General features: G+C 30.7%; 2 protein-coding genes and 1 long non-coding RNA gene across 5 annotated transcripts in view; 1 reads left to right on the forward strand and 2 right to left on the reverse strand.

Moving 5' to 3' along the window:
• LOC139429220 (uncharacterized) overlaps positions 1–17,805 on the forward strand; it is a 219,915-nt gene that overhangs the window by 166,017 nt on the left and 36,093 nt on the right. The window lies entirely within an intron of this gene.
• Positions 798–2,096, reverse strand: LOC111424044 (Ribosome production factor 2-like protein Non3). Its single transcript, XM_023057448.2, has 3 exons — positions 1,967–2,096; positions 1,279–1,907; positions 798–1,230 (listed from the first exon to the last, which is right to left on the reverse strand). The coding sequence occupies exons 1-3, from the start codon at positions 1,987–1,989 to the stop codon at positions 971–973; spliced, it is 912 nt and encodes a 303-aa protein (XP_022913216.2). The 5' UTR covers positions 1,990–2,096; the 3' UTR covers positions 798–970.
• On the reverse strand, positions 5,602–17,794 carry LOC111424007 (Adenosine deaminase acting on RNA). 3 transcript variants are annotated; one of them, XM_023057392.2, is made up of 6 exons: positions 17,677–17,794; positions 16,296–16,808; positions 16,089–16,245; positions 6,713–7,298; positions 6,223–6,642; positions 5,602–6,164 (listed from the first exon to the last, which is right to left on the reverse strand). In XM_023057392.2, exons 1-6 carry the CDS (start codon positions 17,792–17,794, stop codon positions 6,006–6,008), a joined length of 1,953 nt encoding a protein of 650 aa, XP_022913160.1. In that variant the 3' UTR covers positions 5,602–6,005. The 3 variants fall into 3 exon arrangements, with proteins under 3 accessions (XP_022913160.1, XP_071050823.1, XP_022913161.1); XM_071194722.1 differs by lacking the exon at positions 17,677–17,794 and adding an exon at positions 16,921–17,224; XM_023057393.2 differs by lacking the exon at positions 17,677–17,794 and adding an exon at positions 17,036–17,216.

Raw genomic sequence — 17,805 nt, forward strand, 5'->3', positions numbered from 1 at the left:
CATTTTGACGTTTAATTGACAAGTTCTAATAAAAGGGGAATCTAACGCCATCTATGAAAATACAAAAAAAACTCTACATGTCATAGTAAGGTTATGTTTTAAAATTAATTAACTCGGTTAATTTCCTACTGTTTATAACATTTTCAGTTATAGTGCATAAAAATGTTTGATAAAATTGGGCATATTCCATATTTATAATGGGGATAAGAAATATGAAAGTTACAAAGTTTACGTCGAAGAATGCGTTGCTGTCTAACTTCGATAAACTTATCTGTAAATTACAGACTGTAGCAATAAAATATCTGAAATAATAAATTTTTGATAAACAAGAATTTGATACGACTTACAGAAACACCTGTATAATATATTATTATAAGCAAGAAATAAATTAATATTTTGAAATAGGATTTGAACTGGAAATGTCATTTTGACGTTTAAATGTCACTTCTGAATGATTCTAGTCTTAGATCTTGTGTTAATTCTAGTTATAGTGTAAAACTAGAATATTTCTAGTTCTAGTTCAATAAAAATTTGCAACACAGTGATATCTAAACTAACACTATCGCTAGAACTAACATTAGATCTAGAAACATTCAGGTTTAGTCGTTTTAAGGGGCGCACTGCTAAATGGAATGTTTCTAATTCTAGTGTTAGTTTAGTTTTATTTGTTATTTAGCGCTAGATTGTTGTATATTTTTATTAAGCTATAATATATCAAGGTTTTACTACAATATCAAATTATATTGACATGTTGCAATTTATGTGGGACCTTTTTTTAATAAATTTTTTGTAAATCATCACTAATAATTATTTATTCAGACATACAAAATAAATTGTAAATTAAACCATAATTAAAACTAATTTACAATAATTAATCCTAGTTATTCTTGATTCTAAAAAATACAAAAGAAACAGTATTTACAAAACTTAATGAAAATATACCTTAAAATAAATTATGGCACAATTTTCCTCAATTATTCCGATTGCGTTTCACCGGGGGGCCCATTTCTTTATCAGCTGCGGTTTTTTTCAATCCTTTCATTTTTCTCACTTGAATTTTAGCAATTTCTTGTTTTCCAACATGAATACGACCATGTTTTGTACCCAATTTATCTATGGAAATGTTTTTCTTGGGTTTTTCTTTTAATTCTTTTGGTTTTTTGGAAGCTTGTTTCATGAGATCTTCTGTTGGGAGTTTACTACGTCTAATTGTAAAGTCCATTCTCGGTCCTAAAAGTTAAATTAGTCCCAAAATAACTTAATTTCAAATTGACTTACCAATTTCATCGAGTTCAATTCTAGGTGTTTTACAACCAGATTTTTTTAATACTATCCTATAAGATCTAATAAAAACCTTTTCATTAGTGGCATTAAAACTAATTGCATGTTCTAATCCTTGTAATCGAACTGAATCTGTGGTTTCTCTTCGAAACATGTCAACAAAAATTGATTTTAAATGTTTTAAATCTTCTTGTTTATCCCAAATTTCACCATTAAATATTAAGCAAGGTTTTGTGCCAAGTGTAATTTTTGGGCCAGGAAATTCATTTAAACCCATGTAATGCTCAATACCCAATTCAATCATATCTAATAAATTATAATCAAACATCCTTCCAAATGTTATGTTATCGGGACGTTTTTTATTATGAGATCCAAAAACGAAAAGAGAAGCTTCATGTTTTTTACATAATTGTTCTAAAGGGTTGATATTCTCAAATACGGTGACGTCATTTTTCTTACTGAGTTTTAAAGCATCCGGCTTTTTAATATTGTACATATCTTTTAATAGGTCGCGAACCATATCCGAAGTCTTCCTTCCTTGTAAGAAGAGGGTCCGTTTCGGTCCTTCAACCAGTTGAGGCTCGCGCGATAACAAAACTTTCTTACCTTTGCGTGAGACCGATTTTCTATATGGAAAATAATTAATTAGGGGATCTAATCACCGGAAAATTCATCGTTTACTTACACAACCCGTTTCATCACACTCATTTTGACGATTTTTTAGTGATTTTGTTCACTTTTTCTTAGTTTTATTTGATATTATACACGTGCAAAGACCAAACAACACTAACCTAAAATGTCGTACAGGTGGTAGTGCCAACTTAAAAAAATTGCTAAGAAAATAAAGTTACCAGATTTAAACTTTTTTAAACGGCAATAATTTTTAGTTGTTATGAAATTTTGAGATATTGATAGTAATAATAAAATTTTATCAACAAAGTACTAATTACAGGAGAATATTATACTATACAGAAACACAAACTTACATTAACACAAGAATCTTACAAGTCTGCACATTCTCTGTAGCGGAGCACATTGGATCTACTATTCTTCAAATAGAAGACACAGCTGTATCGGATAACGTGGCTGGGTACACCACAGAACAGTAGGTAGCAATTATCTTTAATAGACATCCTCTTTGTACGGTATAAACGATAGTCTGCCATCAAAAGTTATTCCCAGATCTCTGACAGAAGTCAACTTAAGCAAGGAGATTCCACCTATACAGCAGGATGAAGGGATCTGTGGAAGATCTAATTGAATGGAAGCGACGTCATCATCCGAGGTCATAGGGCGAAATATCTTAAGATCATCAGCATAGGCCAATACACCAAACTTAAATCTGTTTAATAAGTCGTTAATAAATATTACAAACAGTAGTGGACCCAAGTTGAGACACCAGATCGTGCAATAAACTCCACCGAAGCAAAGCCATTATAAAAATGCATATACATCTTTGATAAATACGATGAAAGAAGACACATAAGCCCAAAGGGAAAAGTCAAACAAACTAAGCTTCTGGAGGAGAAGGTCGTGACTGATACTCCCGAAATGTAATCGGCAAAAGCATTAACTATATTATAGGGAGTATAGTAGATGCACTTATCCATAGCAATTTCACCAGAGAATCGTGTAGTCATAGTTTTATACCTTATATAATTCCAAAAGCTACGAGTATCAGAGCGCATACGAATCAGAGATCTTTTGCTTAGTCAACTGTCTCAATCTTCCAAACTCCTCATGATAAAAATCACATTTAGTTCTCTTGCACTTTCTTCTATAGAAGTCTTTTAACTTTAAAAGATTTTTAACTTCAGGAGTGTACCAAACAGGGTATTTAGAAATATGATACGCTCTTTTTGGAATAGACCAATCCAAAGTTCATGGATCTTCATGTAAAATAGCCGCACAGCATCATCAACATCCACGCACTGACCAAGAAAGGATCAATTTGTTTCACCATACAAGCCATAAAAGTTGGCTCTGTGAAAATCATAACGACTGCAACAAACTGGAATGATTTATTGATTTTTGTATCAATGTATCATGGGATTTCAAGTTACGCATATTACGAAACGTAATTTTAATGGAACCCCGGTTAAATAACTTTGCACGAATAGGTCTGCATCTAGAACTATTAGAAAGATCAAACTATCCGCAATAAAAAGGGATGTTCTATGGCTGCTTGATCTCTAAACGCGCAAAGAGGTCACAATCAACCTAAACCTGTCCCCTGCGAGACAAATCATTAGATTCTGGTACGTTGAAAATCATCAGGTTGTTCTTTCTGTGATCACGCTCCAAAATCTCCTGGATAACTTTCTCCGTATCAAAATCCGAGATGGAGTGAGTCGGAACAGAATTCAAATTCGACTTGACGGCGGTAATATCCTGCTGGAGAGAAATTATTACCGCCTTTAGACTGTTCAAGTCATTACCTAGTGCGGTAATAAATTTATTAATATACCGGCTGTCTCACGTAACTGGTTCGTTAGAACTTTTTCAGGGTCCACTATTCGTAGAGATTTGAAATTTTGGTATAGCATGGGTTGTTCATTCGGTTCGATTTAAAATATTTTCAAGATGGCCGCCACTTCCGGTTTACCGGAAGGAGATCATAACTTCGTAAAATGCTATAGTTTTTATTACACCGTTTAATAATTCACTTAACACTTTTACGTTCATTCAAAAAAGATCTACATTGACCTACATCCTGGCAGATTATTCCAACGGCGATATTTGAAATTTATTTTATATTGATGGCGAATGTAATAAACTTTTGGATAGGATGTGTCGAACACTTAATGAGAGATGCTTCACAAACCTAACGCCCATCAAGACGAAATTTTCCAAAAACTGATAAAGATTTTCTTAGTTCTGGACGTATAGAGACCAAAAGAAACCGCATATTTCCGGTCACCAGTGATGAAGACAACCAAATAAATATTTTATCGTATTTTATTGTATTTCTAAATTCAATTTAATAAGAAATTTCTATTTTTATCCAAATCTAATTTTTGTCATTAATTTTTTGTTTCATTTATTTGATGTTCTGTTTGTTATTTCTGGTAAGTAAAAGTTAGTAAACTAAAAGATTATCAATCGTAGGCCCACTTTTACCACCTCCTGATAAATTTATCCGATAGATAAATCCAGTTCTTAGCCAATGAGAGCGCTTAAAACCGCCGTAACCATGGCAACTATCCTCTAGATAGTTTATCAGGAGGATGGTAAAAGTGGGCCTAAATAGTACAAATAATAACAGAAATAAATTAAACGAAAAACTGTCAAAATGTCATGGCCTTCTAATAAAAATACAAATGATTTCTGCATTTTCTGCATGTTTTGATAAATTTCGCAATATGAGAGAAGCTATAATAAATAGGTATAGGAATGTTTATAGATAATTTGTAGACAATTAAATTCCCTTTCGGGAAGACTAATAAAATATTTCATTTCAAATTTTCGACTTTCTTGCGGTTGAACATGGAGAAACGGTAATTCAATTCTTGACCACCTGTATAAGATACTCTGATACATTAAATGACAATCTATTTCACAGCACCTGAAGAGTAATCGTGCCAATTTAGAGCTTTTTTTTAAGTGAACGTTGGCTGGGATATAGGGTTTTATAAAGCATGGTGAAATTTTCAAAAAAAGAACTTAAACTCAAAATAACTCGAAAACGAAAGATCATCAAGTCATCAATAATTTTTATGAAAGTCAACATATTTTTTTAAGTACAATTAAAACGTGTAACAAAAACTATAGCATTCCATTTAAAATAACGGAATTATGGTCTACTTCCGGTAGATCGGAAGTGGCAGCCATCTTGAGTTCAATGAACAACCTATGTTACCAAAATTTCAAAACTATAGTGGAATCTAAAAAAGTTCTAACGATCCAGTTACGTGAGAAAAATTTAAATAAAATTGAATTAAATTGTATTTTTAATTTTCAAGGTCATTGTCAAAGATTACTTAAGATTTCCAAATTAAGAATATTTAGGAATAACTAAACATTATTATAGATGAGAAATCTACGTTTTTCATCAGATTTCTAGAGCTGAGATTAGGATTTATGATTTCTCTTTTAATTCGATTTTTAAATTAAATAAAATAAAACAAATTACATTTTTCTTATTATAATTATTATTACCAGTATTAATGAAATATTTACACTATTAAATCAAATTGTTTTTATTCGTGTTTTCGTTAAATGCAATAGATTCGTTTATAATTTTGTTTAGATTTTTATGGCGTTTGAGGGTAACTAAACTAAATGTTTATCTTAAAAATTAAATAGGTACCTTACCGGTGGAGCTAAATGCGATTAGATCGCTTCGTTCTTAAAACGAACGTGAAAGACGCAGTAATAAATAAATTATTACCTAACGATTTGTTAATTAACACTCGAGCTTCATGGGATTACATAGGGCTGGATTAAACCGGTAATCACATGGCGCTCAATGCGTTAAATACTAACCACAGTTTTTTTTTAATACTAAACAATAAAGTAAATTAAAATTTAAAGTATCCTGACAAGTTAATACCTTCCTTCACACAATAATAATAACAGATGACCTATCTTTGTACTTTACTTCAGATTTTTTACGCGATAGTGTGAGATGTACGACTTATTTTAACTTTTTTTAACATAATTTTGTTGTTGTAAAGAAAACGCTTCTAATTGGAGGTTGTTTAAGTCACGAGGACTTAAAATACTTATGTACTGAGCAAAGTTTGATCCATAAAATCCACATTAACACTGAATGGTTCATCATCATCATAATGTAACTCAAATTGGTCCTGTTCCATCGGTTTTTGTATCCATTTACCAAGACCCGCTTTTAAAAATCCTTCCAAAAGACGTTCTTTGGCAGACTAAAAATAAATTAAATTTAATTAAACAAAAACAAATAAATAAATCATTTTTTAGTACCACGTAAGTTGCTGAAGAATCTTTAGCATCACAGTAACAATTAAACCTTTGGTTATGCACCCCCGTAATAGAAGTAAGGCCGCTACGACACAATTCAACAAATTTTTGCGCAAATATTTGTTTACAAACTCGTGACGTTCCGTGATCTGTTCTACCCGAAGTTGTGTTAACCACTTCGACGGCGTCTTGCCCGATCGTCCAATTGGTTGAGAAACTAGGTGCTTTAGTTGGATGTCGCGTTTCGAACGACGTCACCAGACACATTGTTGGCCTGTTTAACCGGAACGGCGGAGGTAAACCCTGCAGGGTGTTTGCAACTCTTCCGCACAACGCCCTGTACAAGTGCGACTCGTGGAATAAGCTACCCAAAACCACTGTCTTGATGTAGATCGGTTCGATGAAATGTGAAAGGAGAGCTCCCTAAATAAATAAATAAATAAAAAAACAATTTAATTTTATCCTTTTTATTAAAATTAATAAAATTATTAACCTGCACACCCAAAATGTTCCACCGAGCTATCTTGTCCGAACAGGACATTGTGAGCAATCGTTCCCCTTGAATAATTGCATCCCAAGCTTGATAACTAGTATGGGATTTAACGGGAATTGTACCCTCGCCACTTTCAATTTTAGTCCTCAATTGACCTCTCGAATTTCTATTGGGATGTCTATCAACAGCGTTAGCATCTTCGTGGGGGCTAAAAATTCTCGCATCACCACACGGAGCGGTGTTTATATACAAATGAAAATCTACACCATCTTTTAACCGGTAGCCACCACCTTCGCCGGGATTTGGTTCAAAAATCGATTCATCGCGGCGTTTCTCATCCCCCAAAAGCAATAATTGATTGAAAAGGTATACCTTGAAACACCGTCTGGAGATTATTTCGGCGTGCATATCGTTTAAAGCGGCTCCGCTGAGACTCATTCGCGCACCTGAGATGCATTTTGTACCCGTTGCTACCGAAATTACGGTTAATTCTTTATCACGACTCAAAACGATACCGGCCAGGACTTTTCTTTTGATGTGAATTGGATCGGAAACCATTAACGATGTAAATTTTTCTGTTACTAACCTAAACATAAACAAAAATTATTTAAAATAAATTTAAATAATACTCCCTCTGTCCAGAAATAAATCGATTTTATTTCAAAAATTAAGAAAAGTCGGTTGTAAACGTCAGTTGTCGTTTTGAAATAGTATATTATTATGTGGACCGCGTTATTTTACGACATTTTATCGTTTCTAGAGATTTTCATGCTGTCTGGTAGGTGGAGGTGTAACGTATCTTAGAAAAAATGTAGATACCGAAAGACCTAAAATACTATTTTATTTAAAGGATAAAGCTAAGCGGCAATCACGTTATACGATGATTTCAAGTCTGATTGGCATCTAAGAACCGACTTAGATACACTAAGAAATTCTACAATAGAAAAAATATATCAACCTACAATTTCGGGCCAGTGTCGTTTTCTAGATGTTAGTATAAAATTAAAAGTTTATGTCCTTTATTTTATATAGAACTTAAGTCTAACTAATTTTGACCCTTGGCCATCTTCAGAGACTCTACAAATAGATTAACATCACTTATCCTATCCATTGCAAAGGAAGCACATTCCTATTTTATAAAACAATTAAAGTTATTGGACAATTATTACAAATTGTGAAACTAGATATTAAGTACTCATTAATTATTGTTCAGTCAACATGTAAACGTCTAATCAAATTAATAAAATATAATAAAATATTACTATTTAAGTGTCATATAAAACATATAATTCATAAATAAAGAGGGTTTATTACACCATTTTACAAACAAGTTTCTTAATATTTCTTTTATAATCTTAATTATCTTATTTTCTTTTTTTTTTGTTAAAGAAGATAACATATCAAAGTCAAAATGAGATTATTAGTTACTAATTTACAAAATTAAAGTTTAAAAAGTTGTAAAATGAAATTAAGGACGAAGTGTTACAAGTTTACAGGTTAAAATTTAAGAACGCTCTTTTTTTAACAAAAGAAATATTAAGAAAAATTCAAGAATCATCATGAGGCTTAAAAATCGACGATTTTTTTTAATCAATATGAATTTATCCGAAAAACACGTTAAAAATAAAAGGAAAGTGCTGAAAAGTGACTAACACTAGATTAACTTCAGTTATAAAACTTCTATTATATGATAATTAACTTCAAGGTTAAAGTGTCAACCTCAATTTTGACACATTTGTAATCTTCATTAAAAATCCTTTAAAATGAGTACAAACACGACATATTTATCTTCAATATTAACAAAGTTATTGTCAACTTCCGGTTAAGAATGTCAACGTCAATTTTAACATATTTGTCATCTGCATTAAAAAAACCTTTAAAATGAGTCCAAACAAGACGCACTTATCTCAAAAAACAAAAAAGTTTGAATAAAAATTAATTAAACCCGAAGTTAGCAACAATGAAGATAATAATTTAATTTTTAAACATTAATACCAACCTTAATTTTTAATTTTTTTTTGCTTTTGTGACAAATATTAAGACATTTTATAACAATTAAGAATATGTCAAAATGACATTGACATTTCAATCCGGAAGTTGCTTATATCTCGAGTAATATTGGAATTAAACGTATCATATATTTAAAAAGTTGTAAAATGAAATTAAGGACGAAGTGTTACAAGTTTACAGGTTAAAATTTAATAACGCTCTTTTTTAACAAAAGAAGAGGCTTAAAAAATCGACGATTTTTTTTAATCAATATAAAATTATTCGAAAAGCACGTTAAAAATAAAAGGAAAGTGCTGAAAAGTGACTAACACTAGATTAACTTCAGTTATAAAACTTCTATTATATGATAATTAACTTCAAGTTTAAAGTGTCAACCTCAATTTTGACACATTTGTAATCTTCATTAAAAATCCTTTAAAATGAGTACAAACACGACATATTTATCTTCAATATTAATGAAGTTATGGTCAACTTCCGGTTAGAACTGTCAACGTCAATTTTGACATATTTGTAATTGTCGTGAAAAATCCTTTAAATTGAGTCCAAACAAAATACGTTTAATTCCAATATTACTGGAGATATAAGCAATTTCTGATTTGAAGTGTCAATGTCATATGACATATTCATAATTTTTATAAAATGTCTTAATATTTGTCACAAAAACAAAAATATAAGAAAAAAAATCAAAAATTAAGGTTGGTTCGAACTTTCAACTTTTAATTTTGACATATTTGTCAACTTCGTAAAAAATTCAAACTCGACATATTTAACTTTAATATTAATAGAAATACAATCACTTCCGGTTTGAAACGTCAACGTCAATTTGACAAATTTGTCATCTGCATTAAAAAACCTTTAAAATGAGTCCAAAGATGACGCACTTATCTCAAAAAACAAAAAAGTTTGAATAAAAATTAATTAAACCCGAAGTTAGCAACAATGAAGATAATAATTTAATTTTTAAACATTAATACCAACCTTAATTTTTAATTTTTTTTTGTTATATTTTTGTTGTTGTGATAAATATTAAGACATTTTATAACAATTAAGAATATGTCAAATTGACATTGACATTTCAATCCGGAAGTTGCTTATATCTCGAGTAATATTGGAATTAAACGTATCATGTTTGGACTCATTTTAAAGGATTTTTCACGACGATTACAAATATGTCAAAATTGACGTTGACATTCTTAACCGGAAGTTGACCATAATTTCATTAATATTGAAGATAAATATGTCGTGTTTGTACTCATTTTAAAGGATTTTTAATGAAGATTACAAATATGTCAAAATTGAGGTTGACATTTTAAACCTGAAGTTAGTTATCATATAATAGAAGTTTTATAACTGCAGTTAATCTAGTGTTAGTCACTTTTGCGCTGTTTCTTTTTATTTTTAACGTGTTTTTTGGGTCAGTGATTAATAACACACATGATGATTCTTGAATTTTTCCCAACTTTCTTAATATTTTTTTTGTTAAAAAAGAGCGCTCTTAAATTTTAACCTGTAAACTTGTAACACTTCGTTCTTAATTTCATTTTACAACTTTTTAAATTTTAATTTTGTAAATTGGTAACTAATAATCTGATTTCGACTTTGATACGTGATCTTTTTTAACAAAACAAAAAGAAATAAGTCAGTACTAATAAAAGGCATTTAGCGTTTTGGGAACCTGCTAAACAGAGCAGTAAAAATCGAACAGCTGGGACCATTGAAACGAAAGTGGTTTCTAATGTCACTAGAGAAGAGTATAAGGACCAACAAGCCGATCTAAATCTTAAAGAAACTACTGATATTCTCAGTGAAAAATAAAAATAATAATTAATTAATTTAATTAATTAAATTAATTAATTTTCGTAAAGAAAACGACGTTTTATAAAACTGACATTTAATTTTGACAAATTGTTGTGAAGTTGGTTACAGTTACTAACATTGAATTTGTCACATTTGACGTTTAAACTTTATTCAAAAATTTATTTAAAAAATAGATTTATAATAATATACTATTATCCTTAAATCATACGAAAATAGAAATTTGTTTACGTTTTTTAAATGCCAAACCTTTAGAAAGTCTTAAAAAAATTAAATTAAATTGACGTTTCAAATAATTATTAGTCTGTCAAGTTGATTACCCGTGAATAATGATTATTCACCGCTATTATTCACTCTGTGAAAAATGACTACCCATTTGATTTAGAAAACTCATTCATAAGGTATATATTATAAGGTAGTTGTGGACAAATTAAATTTTTAAATAAGTTTTTGAATAAAGGTTAAACGTCAATGTGACCCAAATTCAATGTTACCAACTGTAACCAACTTCACAACAATTTTTCAATATTAAATGTCAATTTTATGAAACGTCGTTTTTTCTACGAAAATTAATTAATTTGTCCACAACTATATACCTTATCTTCTTATAATATATACCTTATGAATTAGTTTTCTAAAACAAAATGGTAGTCATTTTTCACGGAGTGAATAATAATCATTATCACGGGTAGCCATCTTGACCAGACTAATAATAATTATTTAAAATTTCAAAAAACGTCAATTTAATTCCATTTTTTAGGAGTTTCTAAAGGTTTGACATTAAAAAACCCTAAACAAATTTCTTTTTTCGTATGATTTAAGCATAAATTAACTTTAGTAAAAAAAAACGTTTTATAAAATTGACATTTAATTTTGACAAATTGTTGTGAAGTTGGTGACAGTTACTAACATTGAATTTGTCACATTTGACGTTTAAACTTTATTTAAAAAATAGATTTATAATAATATACTATTATCCTTAAATCATACGAAAATAGAAATTTGTTTACGTTTTTTAAATGCCAAACCTTTAGAAAGTCTTAAAAAAATTAAATTAAATTGACGTTTCAAATAATTATTAGTCTGTCAAGTTGATTACCCGTGAATAATGATTATTCACCGCTATTATTCACTCTGTGAAAACTGACTACCCTTTTGATTTAGAAAACTCATTCATAAGGTATATATTATAAGGTAGTTGTGGACAAATTAATTTTTTAAATAAATTTTTGAATAAAGGTTAAACGTCAATGTGACACAAATTCAATGTTACCGACTGTAACCAACTTCACAACAATTTTTCAATATTAAATGTCAATTTTATGAAACGTCGTTTTTTTTTACGAAAATTAATTAATTTGTCCACAACTATATACCTTATCTTCTTATAATATATACCTCATGAATTAGTTTTCTAAAACAAAATGGTAGTCATTTTTCACGGAGTGAATAATAATCATTATCACGGGTAGCCATCTTGACCAGACTAATAATAATTATTTAAAATTTCAAAAAACGTCAATTTAATTCCATTTTTTAGGAGTTTCTAAAGGTTTGACATTAAAAAACCCTAAACAAATTTCTTTTTTCGTATGATTTAAGCATAAATTAACTTTAGTAAAAAAAAAAACGTTTTATAAAATTGACATTTAATTTTGACAAATTGTTGTGAAGTTGGTTACAGTTACAAACATTGAATTTGTCACATTTGACGTTTAAACTTTATTCAAAAATTTATTTAAAAAATAGATTTATAATAATATACTATTATCCTTAAATCATACGAAAATAGAAATTTGTTTACGTTTTTTAAATGCCAAATCTTTAGAAAGTCTTAAAAAAATTAAATTAAATTGACGTTTCAAATAATTATTAGTCTGTCAAGTTGATTACCCGTGAATAATGATTATTCACCGCTATTATTCACTCTGTGAAAAATGACTACCCTTTTGATTTAGAAAACTCATTCATAAGGTATATATTATAAGGTAGTTGTGGACAAATTAAATTTTTAAATAAATTTTTGAATAAAGGTTAAACGTCACTGTGACACAAATTCAATGTTACCAACTGTAACCAACTTCACAACAATTTTTCAATATTAAATGTCAATTTTATGAAACGTCGTTTTTTTACGAAAATTAATTAATTTATGCTTAAATCATACGAAAAAAGGAATTTGTTTAGGTTTTTTAATGTCAAACATTTGGAAACTCCTAAAAAATTGAATTAAATTGACGTTTTTTGAACTTTTAACGTTTCAAATAATTATTATTAGTCTGATCAAGATGGCTACCCCTGGATAATGATTATTATTCACCGCTATTATTCACTCCGTGAAAAATGACTACCATTTTGTTCTAGAAAACTCATTCATAAGGTATACAGGGTGTCCCGTTAAGCGTACGGAGCGGCTGTATCTCTAGAACTGTAAGGCCTAGAGGTTTGGGAAAAAAATCCTTATAAGCAAAGTGACCAAGAGAAATAGCTGGAAATTATTTTGAAGTTCGTAATTCGACCGCTAGGGGGCGTAACTGCCATTGAGAAACATAAAGTTCCCGCTATCTCAGAAACTTAGACGATGAGCTATAACTTTGACAACATCATTTAATAGCTTGGATAATACCGCATCACTTTTGTTTTGCGATATTTCTCATATCTGTCATAATAAGGGAGGGGGAGGCCAATGCGTTTTCATATGTTTACATTTTAATATCTCCTAGACCATTCAACCGATTTGAATATTTACGGTGTTGTTTGAAAGAGCATTTTATGCTCTTTTTAAAGATATTTTCAGTAACGCTGTCTGCTTTAAAACAAATGAGCTAGAGGACGTTATCTGCAGCGATTACATATTTTTGTGATTTTTGAAGAAAAGTTAAATGGAACGATACTATTTACTTCACAGACCCTTAGTCACCTTAAAATTTGCTAAATTTTAGTGAAAACCGCATCTCGATATCGCCACCCGTTCTCGAGTTATAGAAGAAAATGTTAAAAACTCGAGTGCCATCAATCGGATCCAGTTACCTCATCGAGAAAAACAAATCACATAACCATGGTAACTGTAAACATGTCATTTACTAACGCAGAAGCGTATGATAGAGCGTATGATGATTTATTTTCAATGTTTCGAATACGATGCAACTGCATGGCAAAAATGTGCAATGCAATTACGACAAAGAAAGACATTTTTCTCTAGAAGTGTTTTTAAGATTGTCTTTGCGATTACGGAAAACTGGCAACGTGTAGCCCATTCAGACATCTCTATGAATTCGTAAATCATATTGGTGCGCAATGTGATCCCACATAATCTGGGAACTCCGAAAACAATTGTCCACAAGAGTTCTCAAGAGAATAATATCTCCACCACGTTGTTTTACATCAGGCCTTAACAGATACCGATTATGATAACAGACTGAACTATTACCATTGACTTTTAAATATGATTTGGGCAAATCCAAACCTTTTATCACAAATGCTATGGATGCATGAAGCATCTGTCCACAAGCTGATGTAAACTTGCATAATATGCATTCTTGGTTCGAGCAAAACCCACTTTGCTTTCATCCCTTTATCTATTGGGTAGACTAAACGACCTGACTTTTCAAGAAAAACCAATAACTAGGGAAAATATGGCAAAACACTAAATACCAGTAGAAACGTGTCCAGGGCCGAGACTTAAGCAGCGCTTTTTTTTCGTCGAAACTAGATTAAATAAATGCATCGAGGTTTATGGAAGGCATTTCGCACATTAGTGAGTTATTTTTGCCAAAAATTTAAGTTATTCTAAGTGTTTTGGTTTATTTTGTTTTATTATCATTGATGTTTCATTGATCCGTTGGCTTTTCAATACGCCTCAAAAGTAGTTTTGAAGCAGTTCTAAGCTTGGATAAAGTGTGAAGGAAGGTTCTAGATAATAAAATTTTTGTTCTCTCTTATTTGTTTCCTAAGGTAACTTGATCCGATTAAGATATACGAATTTTTAACATTTTCTTTTATAATTCGAAAATGGATGGAGATATCGAGATGCAGTTTTCACTAATATTTAGCAAATTTTATGGTGATTAACGGTCTGTGAAGTAAATAGTACCGTTCCATTTAACTTTTTTTCAAAAATCACAAAAACATGTAACCGTTGCAGATAACGCCCTCTAGCTTGTTTTAAACCAAGCGGGCTTACTGAAAATATCTTTTAAAAGAGCATAAAATGCTCTTTCAAACAAGACCAAAAATATTCAAATCGGTTGATTAGTCCAGGAGATATTAAAATGTAAACATTTGAAAACGCATTGGCCTCCCCCTCCCTTATCATGAGAGATATGAGAAATATCGCAAAACAAAAACGATGCGGTATTATCCAAGCTACTAAATGATGTTGTCAACGTTATAGCTCATCGTCTAACTTTCTGAGATAGCGGGAATTTTATGTTTTTCAATGGCAGTTACGCCCCCTGGCGGTCGAATTACGAACTTCAAAATAATTTCCAGCTATTTCTCTTGGTCACTTTGCTTATAAGGATTTTTTTCCCAAACCTCTAGGCTTTACCGTTCTAGAGATACAGCCGCTCCGTACGCTTAACGGGACACCCTGTATATTATTAGGTAGTCGTGGACAAAGCCATTTATAAGGTACATGATATATATTATAAAGTAATCGTGAATAAAGAAATTAATAAAATGTCACCAACTTGAACTGGTTTCATACAATGCTTAGATCAAACTTAGATTTACGCTTTTTTAACCCTAGAATAATAACCCAAGTAAAATTTACGTATTAATATTCCCATAATATATTAGGTTCTAAAGTTATTTGATTTTTTAGTTGTTGCTTACTATTTATGTAAATGACAAGGCTTTATAACCTATTTGTCAAATTTGACGTACAATTTCACAGCCGACTACTGAATTTTCAATGATTTTAACCCCCTCACTACCAGAATAAAATTTTATAAAAGTAGAAACCACGAGAGCTGGCAGTGACTTGACGTTTAAAAATGGTATGAATCAAGATATGGACTTACAACTTAGATTATTTCACCACATAATACATTTAAATGTATGTTAGGTTAGTAATGGAGGTTATATGTCAAATTGTCAAACATTGTCAAATTTGGAAGAGGTTAAGCGCGAAAAATCGTTAATATTAATTTAATATTTTAATGCAGTTCAGTCATTGCAGCAACAATCTTGGTTTGCAAAGCTGTAGACGAATTAATTTTTGCTGTTGAAAAAGCCATTTCCAAATTGAATTTGGATACTTTGAATAAGGTTTTCCTTTCACACCAACAGTAAAAACCATAAAAGTAGATGGAGGTAATAATTACAAAGTGAGGCATATAAATAAAGATCATTTGCAGAGAATGGGTAGGTTTCCAGTTTCTATAAATTTTGATTTTGGGCTTTCTCAACATGCAAAAGACATCAATTAACTACTTAAATGACTGTCAAAAGTTTCTTAGAAACGATATTTGTAATTAAGTTTCATTAAATCAATTTTTAAGTAAATCTGACACTTATTTCTGGACAAAGGGAGTAAAAGGAATTGTACCTTCCAATACGATCCGCCCATTCTTGTTGTTCGCTACTTATTTTTGATGGTCTAAATTGTGTGTTACCGAAAATTGGGACGTCTCCTTCTTTAGTGCATAATAATTTTGTTAACGCCGCCGTTGCAGCTGCACTTTTAGCCATTTTTTTACTAGAACCTAAAAAAATTAATTAATTTTAAAAAATCTATTAAATTATTAAATCTCACCGGTTCCAACAAAAGTTTCCCCTTCCAAATTAATAATAATCTTGAACCTAGCAAATAAATCTGAATTATTCTCCGTACATTCGTATTTGATATTCGGATAAAGTTCATTAATGAGCATAACAGCCCCTTTTGGGACACTTTGTTTCATCGTCTCCGTTTTGTTGACCGCTTGTTGGTGGTTATTTTCAAAAGCATCACTTGTAAAATCAACTTTAGCATTAGCACTAACTGGAGCGACGATTTTACAGCTATTTGGAAATTGGATGAACGACTTCAAAGCCTCCTCGGCTGCTTTACAACGAGCCACACGTTTGGAACGACCTGTACCCAAATATTGTTGTCCATCGACGACGACGGAAACGGTGAAGAGAGGGGCGTGAGGGGGGCCAGATTGCTCCAATACTTCATATTTAAGTCCCATGCGAAGTTCGTTCAAGGTGGCCACTGGGTTCTTATCAGTGATTGCCACTGATGTTTTAAGCTTTTTCTTCTTGACTTGTTTCGCATTATCTCCTATTTGGAAATGAGATATGGTGATTAATATTTTGATAATAAAGGAAAACAATAAAAAAACAAAGATTAGGAGAACGATTAATTAAAGAGAAACTATGGGATTTTTACTCACCTAATAATAAAAACGATAACCATAAAAAGAAACCAACAGAAAACAAATTTTGTGAAAAAATATTATGTATAAGGAAATTGCGGTTTCTGGAAAAGGGATTGTTTATTGGTCGTACCTTCATAGGGTCGTTTATCGTTCCTGTGGGACAATGACTCCAGGTCATTTGCCATGTTACGAATGAAACGAATTCAACACACAACTACGTTGTTAAGATTTAATTTAATAAACACTGAAAAAAGTTAATTTTATTCTAATTTTAATGGTTTTCGTACATAAGAAACACGCTAACGGTCGACAGTTGTCTGAATTATCGACAAATTAGACACCAAAACGTAGTGCCAACCTTCAATATGACAAGGAACCAAAAATTTTTCGCAAAACAAACCAGTTTTTTATAAAATAATTTTAATTTAATTATAAAGGAAATTGTTAAATAATGATTTTTTTGAATAATTGATGAATGTTCACGTATAAATTGTTCGATTTGGAACCGATTAGAAATTGTGTTTTCGTTTGTATAGGTTATGTACCAACTTAATTTTTGAATCGACAAAAAAATACTACAAAACTAAACAAAACTTAATTCAAAATCAACTTTTTTCTTTGATAAGAACTTAAATAAGAGTTAAAAATGATAAAAAACAATTAAAACCTTCAAGATGTAATCTCCAATTTCCGCTAAAAACCGATTGTAACATTAAAATAATAGGTAAAAACATTCTCAATTAAAGTTAAAAGAGAATAACGAAAACTTACCGTTAATAATCGGTGGCTCGTATTCTTCTTTAACACCGCCCGTTTCTAACTTAACTTTGTCTAAATTCATCACTTTCTCACCAGACTTTCTGTAGAACACCTTCGTACCGAATCCCATGTGCGAAAGAG

This window comes from Onthophagus taurus, chromosome 3 (assembly GCF_036711975.1).
Source record: "Onthophagus taurus isolate NC chromosome 3, IU_Otau_3.0, whole genome shotgun sequence".
NCBI lineage: Eukaryota > Metazoa > Arthropoda > Insecta > Coleoptera > Scarabaeidae > Onthophagus > Onthophagus taurus.

Coding starts and splice junctions, on each gene's coding strand:
- LOC111424044 (XM_023057448.2), bottom strand. CDS start 1,989: ATGAGTGTGATGAAACGGGTTGT. Junction 1,908..1,966: donor AGTGTGATGAAACGGGTTGT/GTAAGTAAACGA, acceptor TTTTCCATATAG/AAAATCGGTCTCACGCAAAG. Junction 1,231..1,278: donor AATTGAACTCGATGAAATTG/GTAAGTCAATTT, acceptor TTTAACTTTTAG/GACCGAGAATGGACTTTACA.
- LOC111424007 (XM_071194722.1), bottom strand. CDS start 17,083: ATGACCTGGAGTCATTGTCCCACAGGAACGATAAACGACCCTATGAAG. Junction 16,246..16,295: donor GGAAACTTTTGTTGGAACCG/GTGAGATTTAAT, acceptor TAATTTTTTTAG/GTTCTAGTAAAAAAATGGCT. Junction 7,299..16,088: donor TGGGCGGATCGTATTGGAAG/GTACAATTCCTT, acceptor GTTTATGTTTAG/GTTAGTAACAGAAAAATTTA.